Source organism: Microplitis mediator, chromosome 7 (assembly GCF_029852145.1).
Source record: "Microplitis mediator isolate UGA2020A chromosome 7, iyMicMedi2.1, whole genome shotgun sequence".
NCBI lineage: Eukaryota > Metazoa > Arthropoda > Insecta > Hymenoptera > Braconidae > Microplitis > Microplitis mediator.
Genome location: NC_079975.1, coordinates 18,957,059 through 18,982,327, shown reverse-complemented (window position 1 = coordinate 18,982,327; position 25,269 = coordinate 18,957,059). Strand labels below are relative to the sequence as shown.

The window sequence follows — 25,269 nt, the reverse complement described above, 5'->3', positions numbered from 1 at the left end:
TATAGTTTATAGTATATCATAAAGATCGTAAATAAAACCAATGGCAAATAATAATAACAAAAATATTATTCTATTATTTTACCATAAAAATAATATATATAAATAATAAAATAGTAAATAAAAATGGATAATTTAATAAATAATTTACCGTCAAATTCAACATCAATTAATATTAAATTAAGTGATACGTCATCAGTGTCATACAATGACATTGCTACTAAATTATTAAGTGAAAAATTATTATTAACAGCATTAGAATTACATGCTGAATTATGTGAATCTGGTAAAGAATTACCAATATTGCGTGATTATTTTTCAAATTCAAATAATTTTGATAATTCAACAAAAAATGAATCCTTTGTATCAATTGCTAGATCATCAAGTCAAGCAACATTAGATTCACTTGATATGACACGTTATTCTGAAGACGATGGTGGTGTTGATGAAAGAGTTGCTGTCCTTGAATTTGAATTGAGAAAAGCCCGTGAAAATATATCAGCACTTCGTGCTAATCTTACTGTTGTTACTGAATCAGCAACTACGTCACCAGATAAAAAAAATAATAAACAATTTAATGATAAATGTTTATCAATAAAACCACATGAGCAACGTGCACTTAATTATTTAGTTTATGAATATTTATTGTCACAATCTTATAAATTAACATCAATTACATTCAGTGATGAAAATGAAAATCAAGATTTTGAAGATTGGGATGACGTTGGTCTGAATATTCCAAAACCACCAAATTTATTGCAAATTTATCGTGAATTTCTTAGTAAAACTGGTTACGATAAACCACCATCTATTGATGCTTCAACACAAACAGATTTTGTTGATGAACAAATTGAAGTAAATGATGATAACCCAACTGATGAAATAAATGAACAAAAAGAACAATTAAATGCATCATCTGATGAATTTGAATTTATCAAACAGCAATCTTTGGATGATAAAAAAAATGATACCGTTGAATTTACAAAAGATTGTAATGATCAAAGTAACGAGTGCAATGAACAAAATAATGATAATAATAAAATAATAATAAATAGTGTTGCTTCTACATCAACAACACCCGAAAAACTAGACCCTCTTGATTCAGTACATCAAGAAACTCTTAGCTGTAGTCAAGAACCTGATGAAGATGACAGTATCAGTATATCAGCTGTAATGAGTCTCGAAGATACTGATCCAGGTGACAAAGATTGGACGAAAGTTCAACTTTCACGTCTGGATATACCTGTTGAATCTTCATCATCATCAGTATTCATAAATTTACCATCGAGATTTTTACCAGAGCGATTTAAAGAACATATTCTATCATACTCATCAGTAAATACGTCCAGTACTGGAGTGCAAATGGTTGATGATTTAATTAAAAATAATTCATCAGAATCATTAATTAATTTACTTGCTAAAAGTCTATTAATAGTTTCGCCAAATATTATATCAACAAAACGCGAAGAAGTTATTCCATTATTAATAAAAACAATTCGTGTATTACCAAAAAATAATGATCGTGATAAATTATTACAATTGTTGTTTAATTTAAAAAAAAAACCACATCAAGAGGAACGACGAGTTTTATTAAAAGCTTTAATTACTGCTATTAAAATGGATGGAGTACCACCAGAACCAGAGGAATTAATAACACTTTGTTGGGAACAAAGTCAGCATAAATATCCAGAAAGACGTCTGTTGGCTGTCGAATGCTGCTCAGTACTTGCGCCATACACTTCAAATGCTGTACGTAATTCATTGATAATATCAATGCTGCAACAAATTTTACTTGATGATAAAGAGACAGTTGTACGTGTGGCTGTTATTCGCAGCTTAGCTTTACTTGTAGCGCTGACAGATGATCCTGATAAATATTTTCAATTTGAAGAATTAACACTCACGGCATTAGATGATGAATCAACTCAAGTATTTCAAGTTGCTTCTAATTTATTACTACCAACTTTAGCTCAATGGGCGTTGTCTTTAAAACGTTTATTGTCACATTTAATGTCACGTATATTATCAAGGTTGAAAAATAATTTTGTCAAAGCTGATAAATTAAATAGTAAATATTCTCAGAGCAAAGACAGTAGGAATGATGACAAAATAATACGATTAATTGATACATTAAAAATATTATTACCTCATATAATTGTTTTTATGGCTGATAATGAGACGGTAAAAAATTTAATAACTGAGGACACACCATCAGAAGTACCGAAAAAAATTTTAAATTTATGTCCGTCAAGTATTATGGAGCCGGTTGCTTTTTCAGAAAATCCCGACAGTATTGGTAAGATATTAAATATTTTTATAACAAATGATTGGGAAGAAATGTGGCCAGAATTTGAATGGTTGACAAAAAAATTGATACCTGATATTGTTGAAATGTTAAAATTAATTGATTTAACTCAAGAAAATGTTTTGAATAATTTATTAATGTACATACAGTCAATGTGTAATGGCTTTGGTATTAATATCGTACAGCATAAAATTAAAAAATTATTTGAAGATGAAGTTATGGAGTGCGAACAAAAATTAATGGCTTTATCTGATAATTCATCAATAAGCATGGCTTTTATACCAGCATATTTATTAATTTTATCGACGTTGGATCCACAAGAATTGTCTAAAATACTTAAACATTTTATAATCATGTTCTCAATAAACGGATTGGATATTAATAGTTTGATAATAACTATTAAAATATTGTGTAAGCAACCGGATATCGTTGAAGAAGTTGTTAGTGCACTTTGGGAAGGTGTCGTTCATCAGCGTGCTGTTGTAAGATGCACGACAGGTAAATTAATCGGTAATATTATTGGTAATATTGATGATAAATTGGTTATATCAAGAGTTGCACCGGCAATAGTAACTCTGGCAAGTGATGGAGATATAACTGTTAAAGCAGCAGCAGTTACGGCACTTGGTAAACTTATTACTGATTGTACGGCAAGTCAAGTGAGAGACAAAGGCAGATTAACTTTGGAGTCTATTGTTAAAGATCCCCAAGGAGTTTCACAAGCTTTAACAATACCTTTGATAACAACATTTACTTGTATTGCACCAAATTGTTCTCAGCATTATATTGAAGATGTTATTGCACCTCATTTGGCTGGAATAACAGTATCAGCGTCTCAACAAACTCAAAAAGCTGAATTGACAACGGTATTACTTGATGCATACTCTGTTCTAGTATATAGTTCTCTTAGTGATCGTTGTATCACTGGTGTTTTATTACCAGGTTTAAAGTACTTAGAAACTTTAACTAATCAATTGTTACCACATCAAAGAGATAGCGTTAAATCACTCATTAGAGAAGCTGAATCTCGACATAATACATCGAAAAATAATGAAAAGTATGTATCATTTATTTATTTAAATACTATTATGAGCAAAAAAATGACAAAATAGGGTAGAAGTAGCATTTATAGCCACTGCTCCATTTTCGGACATTTAATACTTTATTTTAAGGGGGGAAAGGGGTTTGAGATACAAAAATGAAAGCATGTTTTTGTGATTTTTTTTTTTCACAGAACCTTTTTTATTAAAATTCTTAAAATTTGTGACATTATTAAGCATCATTTCAAGAATATTCTGCTAAATTTTCATTAAAAAATATTGAAAAATAAGCCAGTGGTAGTGGGGAGAACCGAGTCACCTAAAAAAAAATGTCTCCTTGCCGTAGGCAGGATAACTCATGACTGTTTCATCTGAAGTAAAAAAACTGAAGATATTTCTTTAGTACGTAAGTTTATCTCGGATTTTTTCGTCAATAACTACTTACTTCTTAGTTAAACAAAAAGAGCAATTTTTGTTAAAAATCAGAATTTTTTGATCGCACCTTTACCAAAAATTCAAAAATGAATAGTTTATTTATTCCTTCATTCGAATCCAAAAGAAACTTATATACTAAAGAAATCTCTTCAGTTTTTTTACTTCAAATGAAGCAGTCGTGAGTTATCCTGCCTACGGCATGGAGACTTTTTTTTAAGGTGACTCGGTTCTCCCCATTACCACTGGCTTATTTTACAATATTTTTTTATGAAAATTCAGCAGAATATTTTTGAAATGATGCTTAATAATGTCACAAATTTTTAAAATTTTAATAAAGTCGGTACTCTGAAAAAAAAAAATCACAAAAATATGCTCTTTCTTTTTGTATCTCAGACTCTTTTTCCTCCCTCAACATAATTAATTAATGTTTATTTGTTGTTATTATTATGATTATTATTTTTATTTTCAGAACGACATTTACAAGTTCACCATTATCATTACCACTTACATCCACAAACGTAGGACAAGGCGTTGAAGATATGCGACAGAGGATGACTAAAATGTTTAGCCCGAAACCTACATCACCGGGTATCACAAACATATTTCGTAAGAAATAAAATTGATAATCATGTATATAAAATTATATGACGGTGCCTTTTCGAAATGTTATTAGAAATGAACAGAAGGATTACAAATTTTAGAAAGCAGTTATTAAATTTATTTTGAATTGACTAAAAATCGCACAATTATTTTTCGACTATTTTTTAAAATTCGGCTTGGAAAAGTAATAATTTTATTTCATTTATATTTATATATACGATTTCATAAATATATGTATATATCAGATTATTTATTTATGTATATATAAATTTTTATACTTATTACAACAGATTAGAAGACGGCTATTATTGATTTTTTTAAAATATGTTTTAAATAAAATACTATTTGTTTAACGATCTCTCTCTTAAAAAAAAAAAAAAAATAGATTTAATTGACTAATTAATTTATTTTTATTAAAGTAATGTGAGGTTTTAATCAATGGTAAATAATCCGTTATATTTAGAATTTAAAAAATTCCCAGTAGAAAAAAATATAAACTATTTCATTTATCGATATTACAATTATTTAAATCTCATGATACGACATTATATTGAGTTATATATTTTAAATTCTCAAAACAATGTGATGTAATTTTTTTTTATACATATTTTATTTTTTATTATTGATAATAAAATTTTATTTAGCTTGTAATCGATAATCAAAATATCCGAATAATTTTTTTTAGTATTTGGTATTTTAAAATTATAAATAATTTCATAGGTGCCAAAATAAATTACATTTTTGACGTCTTCAATTAAATTTTACTGATTTTTTAAATTCTTTTTTTTTTATATTTTTTACTTTACTTTTATTTTTGTTCATAACGAACAGAACTTATTGCTAATGAATTAAATGTGTAATGAATTATTCATTACATATCGTCATTGTGAATACAAAAATTTTACTCGTTTTAATATACATAGAAAAAAAAAGTATTTTTTGATGCAAGAAAACTTTTGCATTATGAAATGAAAACGAAAACTTTATTAGGACTAAAAAAAGTTTCTTGACGCAAGAAATTTTTTCTCAACCCAAAAAATTCTCGCTCCAAAAAAATTTTCTATTTTTAATTCATAATGCAAAAAATTTCTTAGGGCTAGTAGAAATTTTTTTTGGGTGAGTAAAAATTTTTTGCACCAAGAAATATTTTTTTCTATGTGCAAAATTATAAATATCCATAAGCTATAATTTTTTTAACCACAACTGAATTGATGAATTTAAAAATTCTATTTCTTAAAAAAATTCAAAAATTAATTTTTGAAATTTACCAAACTTCAATACGATGTAAAAAAAAAAAAAAATTTATTAAATTCCCAGCTTACGTATTTAAATTTTGCCCAAATAATTTTTAGAAAACTCTATCTCCTAATTTCAATCCGAGAGCTGTTAGTAAAAATTATAAAATTATTCATTGTTATCATAATTTATAAATCAATTTAAAAAAATAAATGACTAATAAATAAATACTTTAAAAAATGTAAGAATAATATTTTTATTTAAATTCTATATATACAGTTACATAACTAGGTGTATATATTATTAATATATTCAAGTATACAAATAAATTTTTATACTTATATACGCGCAGGGAACATTACAGATGATACGACATGTCGCGATATAATAATTAAATTGTCTATTCAATTAATTAATTAGATTAACGATCTAATAATAACGATCTCTGAATAAAAAGTTTTATAATAAATAAATAACAACAACATTAAATGAATTATTGAGCAATAGATGAATTTTGAATAACATTTTACTTCAAATGCATCTATATAAATATTTATCTATATATCTTACTAAAATTTCAATAAAAAAAAAGAACAATAAATAATTTAACGTATTGCTATTAAATTTATCGATGTTATCAAGCGTATAGTATGTGATCACTAACCCTGAGTAATCTACTTAAATAAATCTAATATTTGCATGATAAAATAATCTATTCTAATATTTAATAAGTTAATAATGCTGAAAATTATCTGATTCGTTCTACGGATATTCAGTTGGTATTCGCTATTTACATGACTTAATAATTACGAGCGACGTAGATTTATTAATTAGGAAGAACTTATTTATTTAGAACCCTAAAATTTATTTTAATAAATTGTTTAATTCTTTTTTTTTTGTTTAATTTAATTGTTTCATTATTTATACGGAATTAGAGCATACGCCCATGAGAAGCGGCTTGTCTGAGTCCCGACTTTTTCTAATTCTTTGAGGACTTGGCGACGAGCCGAAGAGACATTCTCAAATGGTTTTCTTCCTTCTAACTTCATTGTCATCTGCAAAGATATGTGTGAATTCTGTCCTCGTGCCCAATACTGTTATTACATCCTCTGAAAAAAATAAATATTTTAATCATTTAATTATATTGAATAGATAATTTAACTTTTATCCATTATTTTATTTAATAAATTTAATTGAAATTTGAAAAAAAAATTATTCTGGATTTTATATATAATGTAGACACGATATGATTATGTTTTAAATCAATTCATAAGGTATTTAGACCTAAAAAAGAAAAAAAAAATCCAAAAGTCCACACCTCGAACATTCACTTTCAAATAAAAATGTAGTTTGATTATTATTTTATTTTAGTGTTACTTTTATACAGTCACATGATATAATATTCTTCAATTATTATCTCACTAAAAAAAAAATTTATTTTTTAAAATCGGTCGTTAAGATTTGAAATCTTCCCTGCCGAAAAAATCTAAAGAAAGTCTATAGACAATCACTCACTTTACAATAAAATCTATCAAAAATTAGGACTCGTCACCCTACAAGAAAATCTATAAAAAATCAGACAGTTGATTTTCTTTTTTATGTTTTTGTCTCCCATTTTCACCGTGTCACTGTAAAGAGTAATATTGACAAAAAAATAAGAGGATATACCAAAAATGTGTAAGAGCGAGTGAAATGTATCCGAATTTCCGTACAAAAAACAAAGACAGAAAGATACATGAGACATAAATTTATAGAAAAACCTCAGAAAATTCATTGGTTTTTGTTAATATCTTTTAAGTGATAAGGTTTTTGTAGATGAAATTCAAAACGGTCATCTTAAGAATGAATGGAAACTTATTAAAATACATTTGAGTTTATTAATTACGTCTGACAAATTCTATCATGGTAACACACAGACGCACATACCAGTGGACGTGACTGTAAGCCAAGTTTCAGTCGCATTTTTTTCCATGCGTATTATAGTTAATCAATTCACAATATATATTAATCATATTTATCAGAATTTCTAATTTTTATAAATTCTCAATTTCGATGAATTCATTACACTAAATCAATAGAATCAATTTAACATGAGTGCTTTCCCGCTCGAGGTGTGTAATTAAAATAAAATTCATAAATACTGATGAAGTAGTTAATAATTATAAAAATAAATGTAAACATAAGTAGTGTATTATGTGACAAGAAGTGAAACAAGACAATTTCAAACGAGAGTGAAGTTGACTGCATGACTTCCTGAGCCGAAGGCTAGGGCTGACATTACAGGACATGGAGTCATTCGAAACTAATTACATCGAGCAGAAAATAATAAGTTTGTTCCCGTGGAAAGAAACTAATCAGTTTCTGCCCGCTAAGTCGCATTACTCTGAAATTGTTTTGTTTCGACTGGCACAGTAGCCATCAAAACTCGCAGTTTCAATGCAGGTGATATAAAATAGTATATTACACAACTAGGGAATTAAAGTAAGAAATGTCTCAGATCACATGTGTATACTATTTTTCACTAAACTTGTACCGGAAAATTTTTAATTTTTGAATGGCGCATGCGCTAATTTTTATCATTAGTTTTCTGATAATAGAAAAGTACGACTTTCTTTCCTCTAAACAGCGCAAAAATGTAAGCTTGCGGTGCAGATATGGTTAAAAAATATTACATTATAAAAAAAATTAATTTTTTACCAAAAGATACGGCATCAGATCCGCTGACTTCTCGAGTTGCTTGTGAAAAAATTCTGTCACTTTCTTCGGGCTCCAATTGTAGAGAAAGTTTCAAGGCCTTTCGTAATTTTTTAGCGTCGAGGCACTTGGTACCATTGGCGTCACAGACATTAAATGCAATATCTACAAGATCAAGGACGGAATTTGCGTTTGCGATAGCGAGTACTGTAAATATATACTCTTCAATGTCTATTGTCCCTTTATTAGCACGATCATGAATCCTGAACAGTTGTTGAACTGAAGGATCTTTGGCATCTAATCTAAGTATTCTGGCAAATTCATTAAAGTTTATTGTTTCTTCAATATTAACCAGTCTTTTTTGTACTAATTCTTCTTCTACTTTAACTTTTTGTAGGCCGAGTTTACAGCGTAGCTTATGGGCTTCTACAATCACAGCTGCATGGGGTAAATGTAGCATATGTGCTTTGTTTATTATACGACAGTCATCGTATGTATAATCGGAGACGGGAATTTCAAGAGCTCTAAAATATTAATATAAATATTTAATATTAAATATAAATATATTTAACAGGTCCTCAAAAAAAAAGAGTGGTGTATGCTGGGTGTCAGACTATGATTAACTGGCGTATTTTTTCCCGCTGAACACGAATCTGAAGTCAGAATTGTGGGTCAAACTACAAATATTCGAGAAAAACCCAAAAAATCGATCAAAATCACGATATAGTAGTTTTTTCTGTATGACGATAATGTTCTTATAGATTTCGTCGTTTTTTGGCCTTTTTGTCTTCAAATTACCTATGCAGTGGATTTCTGCTGCACTTTTTTTCCTCTCTTTTGAGTTTCCCGTTATAGCATCCAACAGTAATCTGCGAACATATGTACTCCCCACTGTCCCTAAAATCGCCGTTCAAATTCCTTCAGATCTTGGTAAAATCTTTCTCCTTGCTCATCACTAAAGTCTCCGTTATTCTCCGGAAATCGGCCGAGATGAGAATTAAGAAAATGCATCTTCAAATTCATTAGGCAATATGAACTCTGTAAGTATTTTATCATAATTGCCACAATGTTTTTGTTCTGCATTATGTCTAATTCACTAGTGGATACCACGAAATGTTCTGACTTCAGATTCGTGTTCAGCGGAAAAAAAAAACGCCAGCAACTCATAGTCTGCCATCCAGCACACACCACTTTTTTTGTGGACCTATGTAATTAAAATACAAGTTTTATTTTATTTTTTACACTTACTCAGCCATTAAACGGCGTACATTATTTGCATATAATTTAGGATCAGTTTTTTCGGCCTCACTTGGTCTGTATACTGGTAAAAATTCAATTTCACAGCTGCTATTTAATTGCGTCAGTGTAAGCCACAGTAATTTGAGTCTAAAAAAAAAAATATATATATATATTGTTATTTTAATTATAGCAAGTGGTTGATAACAATAATCTTACAAGTTGATTTCATAAGTGTTTTTAAAATTTTTTATAGCTTATATCTATAAAACATTAAAAAGGTATAGTCTATATTGATAAGAGCGTATTTTTTAAGCAATTAAATTTTAATAGATTTAAAGAATTAAAAATTCCGTAAAATATTTAACGATTATTTCAAAGATAACAATTGTATTTATATTAAAAATTTATAAATAAAAGTATAGTTTAACGGTCGTAACTTTGAAACTATTGATTATATGGTACTTTTGTTTAATAGAAAGTTTTAACGCTATAGCTAAAATATTTTCTAATATTTATAGTTTGTATATAAAATATTTAAGTGTAAAGTATTAAAAATAAAACAATTTTATGTAAATAATTAAATGAAACTTACGCTCCTGGACCTTCCCATGTCCACGTAACAGTATCTAATTTATTTGGATAACGAATACAAACAGGCTGTACTGGTACACCAGGATAAAATGCTCCGCATTTGAAAGTTATTAGACATGAACGATTGGTACAAGTACCTTCCGGAAAAATCATTATCTAAAATATTTGTACATATTGTTAAAAATTTTTCTTTAAATTTAGAGCAAATTACATGTAGTTATCAACAAATTAGCCAGTCAAAAATATTAAATATACGGCGTAGTTAAAAAAACAATCTATCTAGAGATTGATAAACATTTATCCAAGTGGTTAGTAAGTAAGTGGAAAGTTACCTGGTTTAATTAAAACCAGAGGAACGAAAGAATACCTGGGGCATGTTCCCAAATTAACTCGGGAAGAGAAAGATGCAAGTTTTGCGGTCACAAATATTATCTGATTGAACCAGAGAAATAATTCGACATTACCGTAATGCGTTCGTAAACTTTGCGGAGAAGGTAAATGTGGTATCAGGTACTTTTTCGTTTCCTCGGTTTTAATTAAACCACGCGATTTTACACTTACTAACCACCTGGATAAATATATTCATCAATCTCCAGAGTGTTTTTCTGAACATGCCCGTGTAAAAAAAATTTGTTCCAAAAATGTTCCTGACAGTCAACTTCCAAAATTGAGACAATTCTAAACTTTGAGTTGAACATTTTTGGAATTTTAAAATAATTACAGTGTGAAAAATTTTTAACTAGTGTGGGGTTTTCTGGCGGGGTTTTTTTTTTTTTTAATTTTTTAAGCAAAAATGATTTGAATTGATAATTTTGTGAGTTCATAATAAGTTCATAATTAGTTTCAATCACATTTTTTTTAACTATTTTTGAACAAGTCAAAAAGTTAAGAAAAACTGATCTTCCCAAAAAGTTCTAATAAAAGTCGAAAAATGTCCATAAATATTTTTAAATCATTTTTATTTTTTTTTACCTCTTACTTGAATAATTCTGGTAAGAGTCGTAAATGTTTATAATTCCTAGTTAATTCCTTTTTTTTTTTTTTAATGTTCTTCAAACCCAAAAAATTGTCAAATCAAATTATTTTTGCTCAAATTATAGGAAAAGCCTACACCAGTTGAAAATTGTTCACTTTCTAATTTTTTCAAAATTCCAAAAACGTTCAATTTACAGTTCAGAATTGTCTCAATTTTGGAAGTTCAGTATCATGAACGTTCTGGGAACGAATTTTTTTTTACACGGGTGCCCCTGATACTGCATTTACTTTCTCCGCAGAGTTTATAAACGCATTATGGTAGTGTCGAATTGTTCAACGAGATAATATTTATGAACGCAGAAGTTGCATCTTTCTCTTCCGTAATGAGTTTCTGAACATGCCCATAAATTAACTTATTTATATATTTTATTTTTATATTACTCGAAATTTTCAAGCCATAAATAACATAAAAATTATAATCACAATGTATTTTATTTTATTTCACTTCAATAATTTTTTTTTTTTTTTTTTCCATAAGTCATTTGATTTTAAAGTTGAAAGTTATTTCAAGAACCATAATTTTAACAGAAAATATATTTTTGAATAGTCTCACTGTATGAAAATACGATTTCATTAAAGATCATGGTTTAATTTTTTTTTTAATTGCGTAAAAAATCGATATTCATGTAAATATTAACAAATTTCATTAAATTCCCATGGCAATTATTTTTAAAAACCGAAAAAAGTTTTTAAAAGTATAAGCCTCGTGTCCTATAGTAAATTTAAATGAAATAAAAAATTTTCTTGTCTTACTTGAGGCCAGTCTTCCTTTGAAGTCGCACGTTCAATTATTTCTTTTATCGTATTCTGCCTCGAGTTCGGATCATCTCTCCACACGTAAACTGGCTGCGTATAGTTTATCAATTCTATAAATTAATGTAGAAAAACAAAATTATAAAACAAAAAAAAAAAAAATAAATAAGAACAAATAAAATAACAAACAATAAAAATTACAGATGATAAATGGTATTGTTAATAATTGTTAGTAGGAAAAAAATGAAACATTACAATTATTACAAATAATGGGAGTTAAATTTGTTAAGTATTATACGGTGGATGGAATCGGTAAGCCAAGAAGATTAATATATAATTAAGTATATTTTTAAAAATATATATTATTTTATTATGTAGCTTTCAGTAAAATATTATCGTAGAAAGAAAACATACTTCCGGTAAATGGGTTAAGACCCGATTCTCTCCTGACGATAGTAGATGGAAATCCCAAGATGTAGACAATACCACCGTCAATGAAAGTCGAATGAGGTGCAACCACTAATATTGGAGCTTCTGATCTTGATGCTTGTCTTCCACGTACTACTATTTTCATTCCTGCTGCTGTATATGTTAAACGCCCAAGAAAACATAGCCATGGCACTATTTTTCTGTAGTAGTATTATTATTACATTTTTTATAATTTCATATATCAGTATACATTTTATACATATACATTTCATAATATTTTTATATTTTTTTTTTATGTCACCTATTTATTTATTAATTTTAATTTTCCATCGCTCATTTACGCAAGAGTAAGATTCATTAGATTTCAATTATATAAATAATATTTTTACCATATTACCATCCACCATATATTTACATTATTAACAAAATATAAATCTATATGATTTTTTACCAATATATTGTATTGAATAACTATATTATTTTAGTTGTTTTATATTTATATACACACGGAAAAAAAGAATTTCTTGACGCTAGAAATATTTTGCACTATGAATTGAAGACAAAAATTTTCTTAGAACTAGAAAAGATTTCCCGGCGCAAGAAATTTTTTTTTTTTCAATTTATAATGCAAAAAATTTATTGGGGCAAGTAAAGATTTTCTAAGTGTGATAGAAAAATTTCTTGCGTCGGAAAATATTTTTTTTGCTGTGTAAATATTTTTTTTTTCTTTTAAATATTTCGATTTGTTTAAATAAGAAAGTAAAAAGAGAATTAAAAAAATATATATTAAAACATAACTCTAATATTTATTGGACGTGAAAAAAATAGAAAGTCAAACGTTGAAACAATTAAGAAAATATTATGTACATATTTAAATAATTAGCTTTTATAATTATAAGGATTTGCAAAGTTTAAAGAACGGTACTGCTGTTATTATTGAATCGTAAAAATTTTTTTTCATATTATTAACTCATTCCGAAACATTCAACAAAGTATACTATAGTATTAAAAGATAATGATAATAAATTAAACCGTCATTCAAAATAATAAGCGACGATGATCGATAAAAAAAAGTGACGAACATTAACGTTACGAAACTGCAAAAAATAACCGTAATAAATATAACAGTTTCATATTTTTTTATCAAAATACAATAAAATGCGATAAGTCGAACGAAAATAATTTGATAATTTATAAAAATCTAAAGAATTAAAAAAAAAGTCTTAACAAGAAACAAAAAAGATGAAATAAATTTAAAAAGATAATAAACATTAATTTTTGATTGTTCTGAATGGTGATGTGATGCAGATAAAATTGCCTAACAATTGACGTCAATGGACCAGCGATAAATTGACCAACAGTCATTTTTTGAATTTAAAGGCAGTTTTCGCGCCGGCTTTATTTGGCCCAAAAAATTATTTTATAAAAAATTAACCGAAAAATTTTTTACCACCATTTCGTATCTAAATAGAAGTGAACAAAAATCATTACGAATATTTTTGTATAACAAATTCGAGAATATGTTGAGCAATTCGACTTGAAGTTTTTTTGCAATTTCAAGCAAATTAAATTGTACATTAATATCGTCCAGGAAATTATTTGATAAAAAATTGACCGAAGAATTTTTTATGTCAATTGTCAGTCAATTTCTCGTGATCTGACTGATCATAAAAATGACGGTCATTTAGCAACACTAATTCTTATGCAAAAATAAATTTTTATCAATAATAATAAAATGAAATCCGATAGATAATACTTTCAAAAATTGATAATTAAATTTGAGAGATTAATTATTACCGTCCAATAATAAAATAATTTTATTTGTATTATTAATCATTATAATTAAATATTAAAATATTATTTTAATAAATGTGTTATTTATATAATCTCAAGTTGTTAGAACGTTGAAAAGTTATGTACATTAGAAAATAAAACCAGCATGTACTACAAGATAAATTAGCTAAATGCCTTAGAAAGCGTCAAGAAAGAAATTATAAGTTAAATTAGTTTTTATTTTTAGATTCTTGTAAATATTGTTTTTCTTATGAATATACGGCAAATAACACATTAATATCTTTCATTAAAAGTCATATTGAATTATTAATAAAATTTTTAATAATAATTAATCAGTACTAGTAACATTTATAAAAAATAAATTAATTCCTATCTGATGCAACTTATTTACTTTTATTATTAAAATATATTCTTTGATATCAGCGTATAATTTTGTCGATAATTTAAGTATGAGAAATAAAAACATAAGTTCATACCTTGACATTATAAAAATGTTTTAAAGTCATTTTATGACTAAGTATGATCGGGAAAACTACATTATTAAACTAAACCATTAATCAATAATACATTTGTAATTTAAATAATGATAATATTAGGAATATTAATAACAATATTAAAAAAAAAAAGTCAAAAAATGAATGTTATATATTTTATGTTATTAATTAACACCCTATCAAAAAAATCCACGAAGAAATTCAGCTCAGATATATTTTTTGGACTCAAATTACTGTGGCTTACATTGACGCAATTAAATAGCAGCTGTGAAATTGAATTTTTACCAGTATACAGACCAAGCGAGGCCGAAAAAACTGATCCTAAATTATATGCAAATATTGTACGCCGTTTAATGGCTGAGTAAATGTAAAAAATAAATAAAGATCTTACATCTATAGATTCTCATGTGGATTTCTACATGGCGTTTTCGAATGGAATCCCATATGGTTTCCTATAAGAATCCAGCATAGATTCCTATATAAATTGTTACGTAGTTTCCCATGGGAATCAAAACCATGAAAAAATCTAAATGAAAAACTTCTTTAGATTACTATGTGAATTGTTCCAACGATTTCCCATGGAAATCTAAACCATGAAAAAATCCATATGGGATCCTCGTTCTAGTTTTTATATAGATTTCCCATATGGGAATCCAGGTATTCATAGTTCCCCACATGAATTTCCTATATAGGTATTCAGGTACCCATATTTTCTTGCATGAGTTCCTATATAAATCTGATGTATTTTCCGATGTTGACCCCCATGGATCCTTATGTAAATCCATAGTTTCCGATATGGATTTCTATGGTTTCCCTTATCTCTTATAGGAATCCAGCGTTGATTCTTATAGAGATTCTTACGTGGTTTCCCTTGGGATTCCAAATCATGAAAAAATTCAAATGGGAAACTTCTTTAGATTCCTATGTGAACTGTTATAATGATTTTCCATGGGAACCTACACCATACAATAATTCATATGGGAACCTAGTTCAGATTCTTATGTAAACTTAGCAAGCATATGTGATTTTTACGTAGAAATCCAGGTACCCACGTTCCTATATATATTTCCTACATGGGAATCCAGATATCCTTAGTTTTCCACATGGATTTCCTATACAGGCTAAGTACCAATACTTTCCTATATGGAAATCGAAGTATCCATTGTTTCCTGTATGGGAATTGAGGTACTCATGTACGAATTCTTATATAAATTTGTACTTTCCTATATTGACCCCCATGGATCCTTATGTAAATCCATAGTTTCGATATGGATTTCTATATAATTTAACATGGATTTTTTTGATAGGGTAAGGATGATTTTAAAATAGTAAAATAACGATAATGATGTTGATTGATGATTTATAATAAAAAAAAATGTAATTTTGGTCTACGTAAGTAGATATAAGAAAGAAGACCTACTTCCGAAAAAAGGAATTCTTCCAGTTTCAGCTTTAGCGACGATACTTGGTCCACCGAGGTAAACTACCGGCAACGCATCAAAGAAACTTGAATGCGGAGCCAGCGCCAGTACAGGTGCATCTTTTGTCGTTGCTTTTTGGCCCTTCACCTTCAAATGATGGAATCCCCCACAGACGAACATCGCTCTCATCACCCAGCACACCAACACCCTCATGTCACTATTTTGTCATTTCATGTAACGCTTTTATTATTATTCAACTGTCATATTTACATATTTTTAATATTATATGTATACGATAAAATAATAATTAAAAATAAATTTTAAATACCCAAAAAAAAGAGAAAGAAGAGAGAAGGAAAATTTATAAAAGAGTTAGATAAACATAAGTTTAAAATTAATTAGTTAAAATTGTGTACTGTATATGGTCAAGGACTTAAAATTACTTCTAGGTAATAACATACTAAACTTAATTACAAATACGTGTATGTAAAAAATAAGCAACATATAAATTAAAAAAGATAAAGAAATGACAGGTAACAATATTTAGCGTATAGATAATTAAAATTATGTGTGCGAATGATAACAGTTTTAAATGCAATAACTTTTTTTTTAACTACACTAGCGATGGAAAATAAAATTTAATGCGCATTAGTTACAAATTCATAATTTAAAATTAAATTATTTTCTACATTAAAATTAAAAAATAAATTTAATAGGATAATAAATAATGAATGATAACACAAATATTAAAAAAAACTGTGAATCATTAGAGGTTTTCTTACCGTCTCCAACCAGTGAGAGGGGCACGACGTAGATCATCTTCTGACAATCCATGAAGTCCTAAACAAGCCAGCAGCCATCCGATAATCACTAATGCAGTGATTGCTGCCAGTCGTAAAGGTAGTAGAGCTACCGTTAGAAAAGCTGTCTGAAAACATACATTGATATTTAAATATATTTTTATGTTATTAATTTATATAAAATGAAATAATAGACATTTTTTATGTTCACGCTAACCGCGAAAATTACTTATTATGTTCACATTAAATTCATACCATAAAATCCTTTATGTTTTTGTAATAACTAGTAAATATTTTATTTTCAATAACATGTTTCTTTTAGTTTACAAAATTATTTAAATTCAAACTTTGTTTTCGCGCCTTTAACATAAATGTTATCGCGATTTATTTATATTAAACCTTGATATGCTTGTCGACTAATAATGCATGACATCAACCGCAAACGTCTTTTATATTAAAAGAAACCATGTTATAAATGTTCCATTAATTTGCCTTAAGGGGGACCACTAGTGTAAAATTTTGAAAAATCAATTCATTTTTTTTTTGCATATTTCGATAGTCTATACCGTCAACAATAACATACTACAATTTCTAGTGCATATCTCGAAAAGTTATTTTCAGTTACAGCCATCTGAAGAACAGCCGCTTATCGGTTCTCGAAAATAAATTTTTCAAAATTGCTGCATCTACAACTCGAAGACAAATGATTCGATCGATTTGATTTGAATTGGAGTTTCTTTATATATGTTTCTACGTACAATCGACGACAAAAATTCGTCCCGGGTTGTATTGCCCCCGGCTTGAAGAACTTTTCTATTTCAGCATATCTCTTTGGAAACAACACTAATAAAAATATTTGAATAGAAGATACCTCTAATATAAAAGTAATTTTTTTTCTGATAAATCCATTCTAAATTTAATATCTAGAGGATAATTTATTTAGTAAAACAAGACACAATTCAAATTTCTGTTGAATAAACGATCTGTGAAATTGAACAAATGTATGACGATAATGTGGAAAAATAAAATCTCAATTTCTATTTTGCATTAATGAATAAAATCGAAATATAAAAAAATTGAGATTTTATTTTTCCATATATTCACATATATATCCACAAATATATTCTTAAAACATTAAAATATTCCATGCAGTAGTTTTCTTTAAAAAAATTCCCAAAAATCATCGTTTTTTCAGACGATCTCACTAGTGGTCCCCCTTAATAAATGCACTGTTGAAATTTTTTTTTCGATTTTCGAGGAGAATTGTCATAGAAATTGAATAAAAAATAATTAAATGAATATCGCTTTGTTCAGATAATTTAAAAAATTAAAGTATGACCTTTAATGAAAATACAATGTGACTATTTAAAAATATGATTTTTACTATTATATATTTACTATTTTATGTGATTAATCAAGATATTCAGTTAGCTTTTAATTAGAGAATTTTCTTTTGAGATATAGTAATGACTTTTTTTTTAAATCTTAGTTAGTTTTTGATAATTGCGAGCTTACTGAAGTCTTGCTATAAAATTTTTGCGGATTTAAAAACTAGTTATACATGCAAAAAAATCGACTTATGGGCAATAAAAAAACAAATATTGAAGTGAAATAAAATAAAATAAATTGTGATTTAAATTTTTATGACATTTACGATTTGGAAATCAAAAGTAATGTAAAAATAAAGTATGCAAATAAGCTGATTCATATAATTAAATTTTTAACTAATTATAACTTAGTAGTAACTTCAAGTAATTTGTTTTAAATTTCAAGTCGAATTTTCCACAATGTGAGGAGCCATTTTTACGAGTTTTTTTTTTTTTTTTTTTACAAATTTAGGAGAGTCGGAGGTCGAATTTTTCAGAAAACTAGTTTTCAGACACAAACTTTCGATTTTAGGTATTCCCTGGCAAACTAAGGGCCTAAGAAAAACATATTTCACCAGTTCCTTTTTATAATCATTTTCCCACGAAATTGAAAGCTAACTGTATGAAAAAAAAATATTAAATCATTTATTGAGAAGTGAGTAAATTTTTTTAGGATTCGTTTGATTTATTTAAAATAAATTTCAGATATAAATCATTCACTTCATCATAATTGTAGCAACCTCACAGCAATTAAGTTACTGTATGTTTCAGTTATCAGACCTAAACTTGAATGCGCTGCTGCGATTTGGTCTCCCAGTTATTGCAAATATGTAAATAAAATTGAAAGGGTACAAGAAAGATTCACAAGGTTTTTTAATTGAAATAAGACGGGTAGATATCCAAATAAAAACTTAAATTACACTGAACTCTGTGATTAGGCGAATCTATTGTCTCTGGAGGATAGGAGAATATGTACTGATGCCTTATTTATTGCTAGTATAATCAAAGGCATGCCTACTGCCCAGATATTCTAACACAAATCTCTATATTAGTGCCATCACAAAAAAATAGATTGAAAAATGTTTTTTATCTGTCTTTTCCTGGATCAAACTTTGCGCAATCTTCTCCACTGTATATTAGGTTGTTAACTATTTGCAATAATATTAATAAGCATGTTACGCATTCTATTGACTTCTTATGTACTCTAGTTCTCCGATAACAGCCAATATTATAGCTCGTATTATATATTTAATGCCACTGAGGCAACTTAGTTAAAGTATATCATAGATATTATTTTTTTGTATATCTTATGGTCCTATCATTGGCTTAAGCTGTTGGTCCTTGTTAAATAAATAAATAAAGAAATATTTAGCAGTGAAAAATTTCATTGTCGTCTAACGGAACCAGCGTGGGTTTTATTGCTATATGTATTTACAAATAATATAAAATACTGAAATATATACCGGCAACATCGATTTTGTGATAAGCGCAAGCGCTTTCTGGAATTACTTAAATTCCTCACGTGTCTGACACGTCAATAAAACACGTGGTTTGTCATGAATTCTTGTACAGACTTTCTTTTTTCGTTTATGTAGTATAATAATAACTTATAATTTAATAAATGGTGTCATTTTTTATTTAACCTTCGCTACAAGTTGTAATTTACTGTTGAGTTGTTAATTTTTTTTGCAACAATGCAGTTATTTATATATTATTTTAAAAGTTGGAAGCTAATTTTACTAAACATTTTATTTACTTCACGGTCCCGACTGTCCCACTCTTGATTTATCGAATACATTCTATTCGAATGTTGACCTACATCTTCTACAGGTGAACACGACCGCTACTTTCATCTCAATTATGATCAACGGGTTAACATACAATTTTTAAGTTTTTTTTTTTCTTTAAATTATTTAATAATATTGTTTGTAGAAATAGTCATACTTTTAATTATATATTTTTTTTTAATTACATAAGAAATAAAAAGTTTTTAAATACAAAAGATTAAATAATCGGAATAAATTTAAACTTCTCACGATTTTTATTGCGCATAAATAAATAATAATTATAATGATTTTATTTTTTAACTATAATAATAAAAAATTTAAGTGTAACATTGCACGATAAATAATTTATATTTTATTGAAGAGTAAAATTTTTTCACGAAACTTTCTTAAAAAAATTTTTACCGTTTTTTAACTGTAAGTAAGAAAGATTAAGAATGTAATTTTATTAACTGATCGTTACTTCTGCTTGAGGGAACTTGCAAAAAAAAAAAAAATTGTTAAATTGGTTTGTTTTAAATATTATTTTGATAAAAGTACTATTCGAAAAAAAATTACACGGAGAGAAAAGAATAGTAATGATTACCTTTCTACACGGAGAGAAATGTCAAGTAAATATGCCCGTGCAGCATAGTAGTAATTATATTACTTTATAGTTTGTGTCACGCCGCTCTTATACGACTGCTTATACAAACTATAGAGTAATGTAATTATTTCTATGCTGCATAGGAATATGTACTTGACATTTATGTCTGTGTACGTAGTAACCAGACTTATTTTTTGTAAAATGGTAAATAATGCCATGTAGAATAGGATTCATTAGCGATTTTCTGGTAATGATTACTATGTTACATTGAAACAAGTAAAATGGTGAAAATCGCTATCTAACATGGGAATCAGGGCTATGTAGAATGCTACTCAGTCCCATGCTTGAATAGCTGTCATTACAGTTTAATAAATATATATAAGACAACGAAGTAAACAAAAGAAGTGAATCAATTGTTTATTACTAAATATTCTAGTTTTTAAAATTATTTTTTGTCTTTTATCAAAACATAATATTATATAATGTTATGAGCAATAATTGAATTATTTTAATAGATTAATCCAATTTCTACATATATTTAACGTAACTTGAATTATTTATTTTGTCATAACTTTATTTACTAAACATAAAATAAATAAAACATCGTAAATGTTGCTCGGTAACATTGTAGTCATGTCCATTTACATAGTTTTTTCATTAATGTAGAATGGTCATCATTCCTATGCTAGCATAGCCAACGTTACCATGTAGAATAGAGGGGATTACTCTGTCCCGTGACTCTCGACGCTAAAAAATCCTTGTTACTATGTAACATAGTAATGGTTACCATTCTACATAGGAATTAGAACTATTCTTTTCTCTCCGTGTAAGATTCTGAAGTTAGAAGACAATTAAAAATTTTTGGGATTTTTTTTTTCAACAAATCAATTGCAAAAAAAAACTAAAAATATGCATATGTAGAAAATTTAAAAAACTACAGGTGGAATTTTTTTTAATATTTTTTTTTATAATTTATCGTTTCTAAAAAAATATCCAAAAATTATTAGACGTCGGCTAACTTAAGTATAATAAAAATTTGAATTTACAATGTATAGATTCTTTGTATAAATTATTTATATACACAAGTACTAAAAACTAAAGTATATATCATTTCTCCTCATAGCCTACATTTTTGTCCCACATTTTACGCCGGTTATGTTCTTTCGGTTATTCATAATAGTATGCAAAAAATTGACGTTTCTAATTACAATTTGTTGGTACAAAGTAATACATTTTATTAGAATAATAAACTAAATTATATAAATAAAAGTATTCAGTTTTCTAATATAAATTTTTATATTATATGTAATAAATTTGAAATTTAAAAATGAGCAGTAGAAATTTCGGTGTTGTGTCAGACTAAAATAAAAAAAAAGAAACCGGCATTTCTCGGGTTAACTCGGTATAACTCGGTGCAGACTTTTAAAACCCGTTATCCGATTATCGTGTACGTCCGTCCGTGAGAATTTACCAGGCCAATGTCTTTAATAAAAAATGTTAAAAATTTATCATCAATCCACTTTCTTTTTCTATTTTAAACCAGCTAAATAAGTATTTCTAAACAAATATTTATAATAAAGATTTAAAAACATATATATTAAACATCCGCAACACGCGTGTGTCATTGACTCCAACTCTTGCATCGCGCATTGCGTAATCACAAGTTTATTTTCTTTTTTAAATCCTGTTATTTGTTTTTATATTTAATGCAATAAGTTTATTAAATCTAATTTATTTTTAAAATTTTAAAAAATACATTATGTAAAAAACTTACCTTCAATTTTTCATAAGTTGTATCGAGTTCAAGACGATGAACAAATGGATTAAGGATATCGGTGTCAATAGAAGGTGATTTTAATTCACTTGTATTATCTCTCATGACGCTGTTTATTTTTTCCATATGCCTCAATTAATAATAATCTGTATTATAAAAATAATATGTGTTATATTTTATGTAAAATACAACTGTCATATAATTCAAATTGTCACCAATAAAATAAATATAATTTTTTATTTTTTTTTTTTCACGTATACACAAACTTTGTCCAAATCAATAGTCAAGAGTAAACTGATGCCGACGACGTTTGTCACTTGGCCTCGGGAAAATCCGTGGAAAATCCGAGGACGAGGTAAGTGTTTAGCGGCGGCGCATCACGAGGGTGTATTACACCACTTATATTCAATATACTCGTTTGTATAAATAATAAATAAGTAAATAAAAAATTTATAAATGTAATATCACTCCATATTTAAAGCACTCAGTCCTAATTTCTAAAAAAAAAAATAATTTTTTAAATGTACTTGCAGTGAAAAAATAAAAAAACTGATAAAAAAAATGAAACACTTTTTGAAAATGAATACCGTTCGACAACACTGTAAAGTAATTGTGTATTGTTGTTTGTTAAGTTTATTTATTTAATAATTTATGAATATTAATTAGTAGAAATTACAAGTAAACACGCGAGTTAAATTAAAATGATCCGATGCGCAACTCTGCGCAACGCTGTCTGACGCAAAATACTTTTAGCTTTCAGTATGTACTTAAATTGCAGCACTAGTAGTAAGTACTAAGTAGATGGTATCAACTGTATGTATGTATAATGTATGTACTGGTATTATTATATCTGGGATGTACTGACAGAAAATAACTGAAGAAAAGGAAACAGAACTTACTGATATAAACTCAAACCAACGACTTGTTACCTTTCATTTCATTATTTTGTTCGTAACTCGTAACTCCTATCCCGTTGTTTCGATGCGCCACCAACATCATGAAGAATTTATATACTTCCACCTCTTCTTCACGCTAATATGAATCTTCATTACTTCCGTAATACCATTTATTTATAACTATATAATATTTTATTTTTAATTTATTATTTTAACCAAAGACATTATTTATTATTTATTATTTACAGTCATTTAATACAAAATGAAATGTATGTTCAATGATAACAAATATAACTAGTTCAAGTATATTTTATATTTATATACCACGAGTGAGAATGTAACAGACATCAGACAAATTTAAAATTATAAATAAATAGAGTAAATAATTTTAAAAATGCACTTATTAATTTTTAAAGTTTTTAAATGCGCGTTTATTTTTTAACTTAATTTTATTAATTATTTGCTATATTTATTAATAATTTTAAATTTGTGATGTCTGCTACATTCACACTCATTTACATACCTCATATTTATTTTTAAATTTGAATTTATATTTTTAAACTTTTTATTTATTGGCATTAATATATTATTGATTAATTATTGTTATATAATTTATATTTATTGATGTGTCAGTTATATATTTAAATAACACATATATTTAATATTTTATCTGTTTTATCTTATGAGCCACGTGGTCTTGCATGCGCGTGTTTTGAGACAGAGAGAGAGTGAAAGATTATTGTGATGATGTCAAAGTAAAACAGAAGCAAATTTAAATTAAATTACAACTGACACGTGACTTGTTTTATCTATGATATAATTGAATAATTATAGTTAATAAAAATGGATAAAAACCTTCACAAGGCTATTGTTAATTATTATTTAACATTCGAAAAATTATATTATTATTTTAACAATGAAATTCGTAAGGTTATAACTGAGCCATTGACTTCACTTAAAAATCAAATGGAACAACTTCACCACGTGTCCAGGTGAATAATCAATTTTTTTTTTTAATTTTGTAACTTAAAAAAATTGTTGAAATGTATAAATATATATAGAACTTTTTATTTATAGTTTCCATGTGTTAGTGATGTTGATAATAAATTTTATTTATTGTCACTATCAACTAGTGTCATCTACGTCATTTTATTTTCAGCTCTAGTGTCGATAATGCTGAGATCTGTGAGTTGGAAAGAGTCCGGGAAAAATTAATTTTCAAAATAAACTTAGGAATTGAAGATGAAATTGAACTTATTGCTGATGTTATCAATACTTTAAATAATTATTACCAGGTATTTATTTATATTTTATTGTCTTACATATTTTATATTTATCATTCGTAGTGAAGTGGACAGTAAATTAAAATTTATAATTTAACTTTGACCATAAATTTTATAATGACTTATTTTAGTTGCTGAAGGTCCAATAAATGGACGAATTGTCCAATTTGTTAAAAATTAAATTATAAATTTTAAATTACTGTCTACCTTTCTATGAATTTATAATTTTATTAAATTCTGGACATGATTTTAAATTAAATTTATTATTATAATTTTTCAGGAATTGAAAGATAAATTTATTCGCTTGGAACAAGTTTACAGTAAAATAAATATCAATGATCCAGCGATGATTAATCTTGTTAATGGTAGCAGTGAAAGACCTCCACTTAATTTATTAATGGAATGGTCATTTGAAAGTTTTGAATACTATACAAATTTATACAATGAAATAAAAAATAATTATAAATTACTGAATAGAACTGATGAAAAAAGTATTGAACAATTAATAAATTCCTTTAACAAAACGAGCAATGAAAAAATTAGAAAAATTTCAGCATTCACGCAGTATTTAAATAACAAAGTGCGTTAAAATTTTTTTAAATTTAAATGGATTGAAATATTTTATGTACAATTTGTAAAATAATTTTTGTAATAAAAGTAATATGACACTGGAAATTTGAAATAATTTTTATTAATCAACTGGTGAAATTAATTTT

At 27.0% G+C, this 25,269-nt stretch overlaps 3 protein-coding genes across 8 annotated transcripts; 2 read left to right on the top strand and 1 right to left on the bottom strand.

Annotated features, from left to right (window-relative positions):
• LOC130672068 (RAB11-binding protein RELCH homolog) lies at positions 1-6,723 on the top strand. The gene is made up of 2 exons (XM_057476322.1): positions 1-3,359; positions 4,247-6,723. The coding sequence occupies exons 1-2, from the start codon at positions 124-126 to the stop codon at positions 4,392-4,394; spliced, it is 3,384 nt and encodes a 1,127-aa protein (XP_057332305.1). The 5' UTR covers positions 1-123; the 3' UTR covers positions 4,395-6,723.
• On the bottom strand, positions 5,851-23,441 carry LOC130672071 (lysophosphatidylcholine acyltransferase). Of its 5 annotated transcripts, none has more exons than XM_057476327.1 (9): positions 23,304-23,441; positions 22,375-22,520; positions 16,846-16,991; positions 16,063-16,280; positions 11,926-12,038; positions 10,139-10,293; positions 9,556-9,693; positions 8,311-8,831; positions 5,851-6,722 (listed from the first exon to the last, which is right to left on the bottom strand). In XM_057476327.1, exons 2-9 carry the CDS (start codon positions 22,498-22,500, stop codon positions 6,634-6,636), a joined length of 1,506 nt encoding a protein of 501 aa, XP_057332310.1. In that variant the 5' UTR covers positions 22,501-22,520; positions 23,304-23,441; the 3' UTR covers positions 5,851-6,633. The 5 variants fall into 5 exon arrangements, with proteins under 5 accessions (XP_057332310.1, XP_057332311.1, XP_057332309.1 ...); XM_057476328.1 differs by having other exon boundaries at positions 23,274-23,394; XM_057476326.1 differs by lacking the exon at positions 23,304-23,441 and adding an exon at positions 22,641-22,789.
• On the top strand, positions 22,930-25,244 carry LOC130672074 (uncharacterized). Of its 2 annotated transcripts, none has more exons than XM_057476334.1 (4): positions 22,930-23,160; positions 24,105-24,262; positions 24,430-24,565; positions 24,834-25,244. In XM_057476334.1, the coding sequence occupies exons 2-4, from the start codon at positions 24,114-24,116 to the stop codon at positions 25,140-25,142; spliced, it is 594 nt and encodes a 197-aa protein (XP_057332317.1). In that variant the 5' UTR covers positions 22,930-23,160; positions 24,105-24,113; the 3' UTR covers positions 25,143-25,244. The 2 variants fall into 2 exon arrangements, with proteins under 2 accessions (XP_057332317.1, XP_057332316.1); XM_057476333.1 differs by lacking the exon at positions 22,930-23,160 and adding an exon at positions 23,311-23,430.
• Positions 25,245-25,269: the final 25 nt, after the last annotated feature.

Bases quoted from the DNA above. Each gene is read 5' to 3' on its own strand.
- LOC130672068 (XM_057476322.1), top strand. From the start codon at position 124: ATGGATAATTTAATAAATAATTTACCGTCAAATTCAACATCAATTAAT. The intron at 3,360-4,246 runs GTATGTATCATT...TTTTATTTTCAG, and splicing joins ACATCGAAAAATAATGAAAA to AACGACATTTACAAGTTCAC.
- LOC130672071 (XM_057476327.1), bottom strand. From the start codon at position 22,500: ATGGAAAAAATAAACAGCGTCATGAGAGATAATACAAGTGAATTAAAA. The intron at 16,992-22,374 runs GTAAGTTTTTTA...GTATGTTTTCAG, and splicing joins CAACTTATGAAAAATTGAAG to ACAGCTTTTCTAACGGTAGC. The intron at 9,694-10,138 runs GTAAGTTTCATT...TTTTTTTTTTAG, and splicing joins ACATGGGAAGGTCCAGGAGC to ACTCAAATTACTGTGGCTTA.
- LOC130672074 (XM_057476334.1), top strand. From the start codon at position 24,114: ATGGATAAAAACCTTCACAAGGCTATTGTTAATTATTATTTAACATTC. The intron at 24,263-24,429 runs GTGAATAATCAA...TTTTATTTTCAG, and splicing joins CAACTTCACCACGTGTCCAG to CTCTAGTGTCGATAATGCTG. The intron at 24,566-24,833 runs GTATTTATTTAT...ATAATTTTTCAG, and splicing joins CTTTAAATAATTATTACCAG to GAATTGAAAGATAAATTTAT.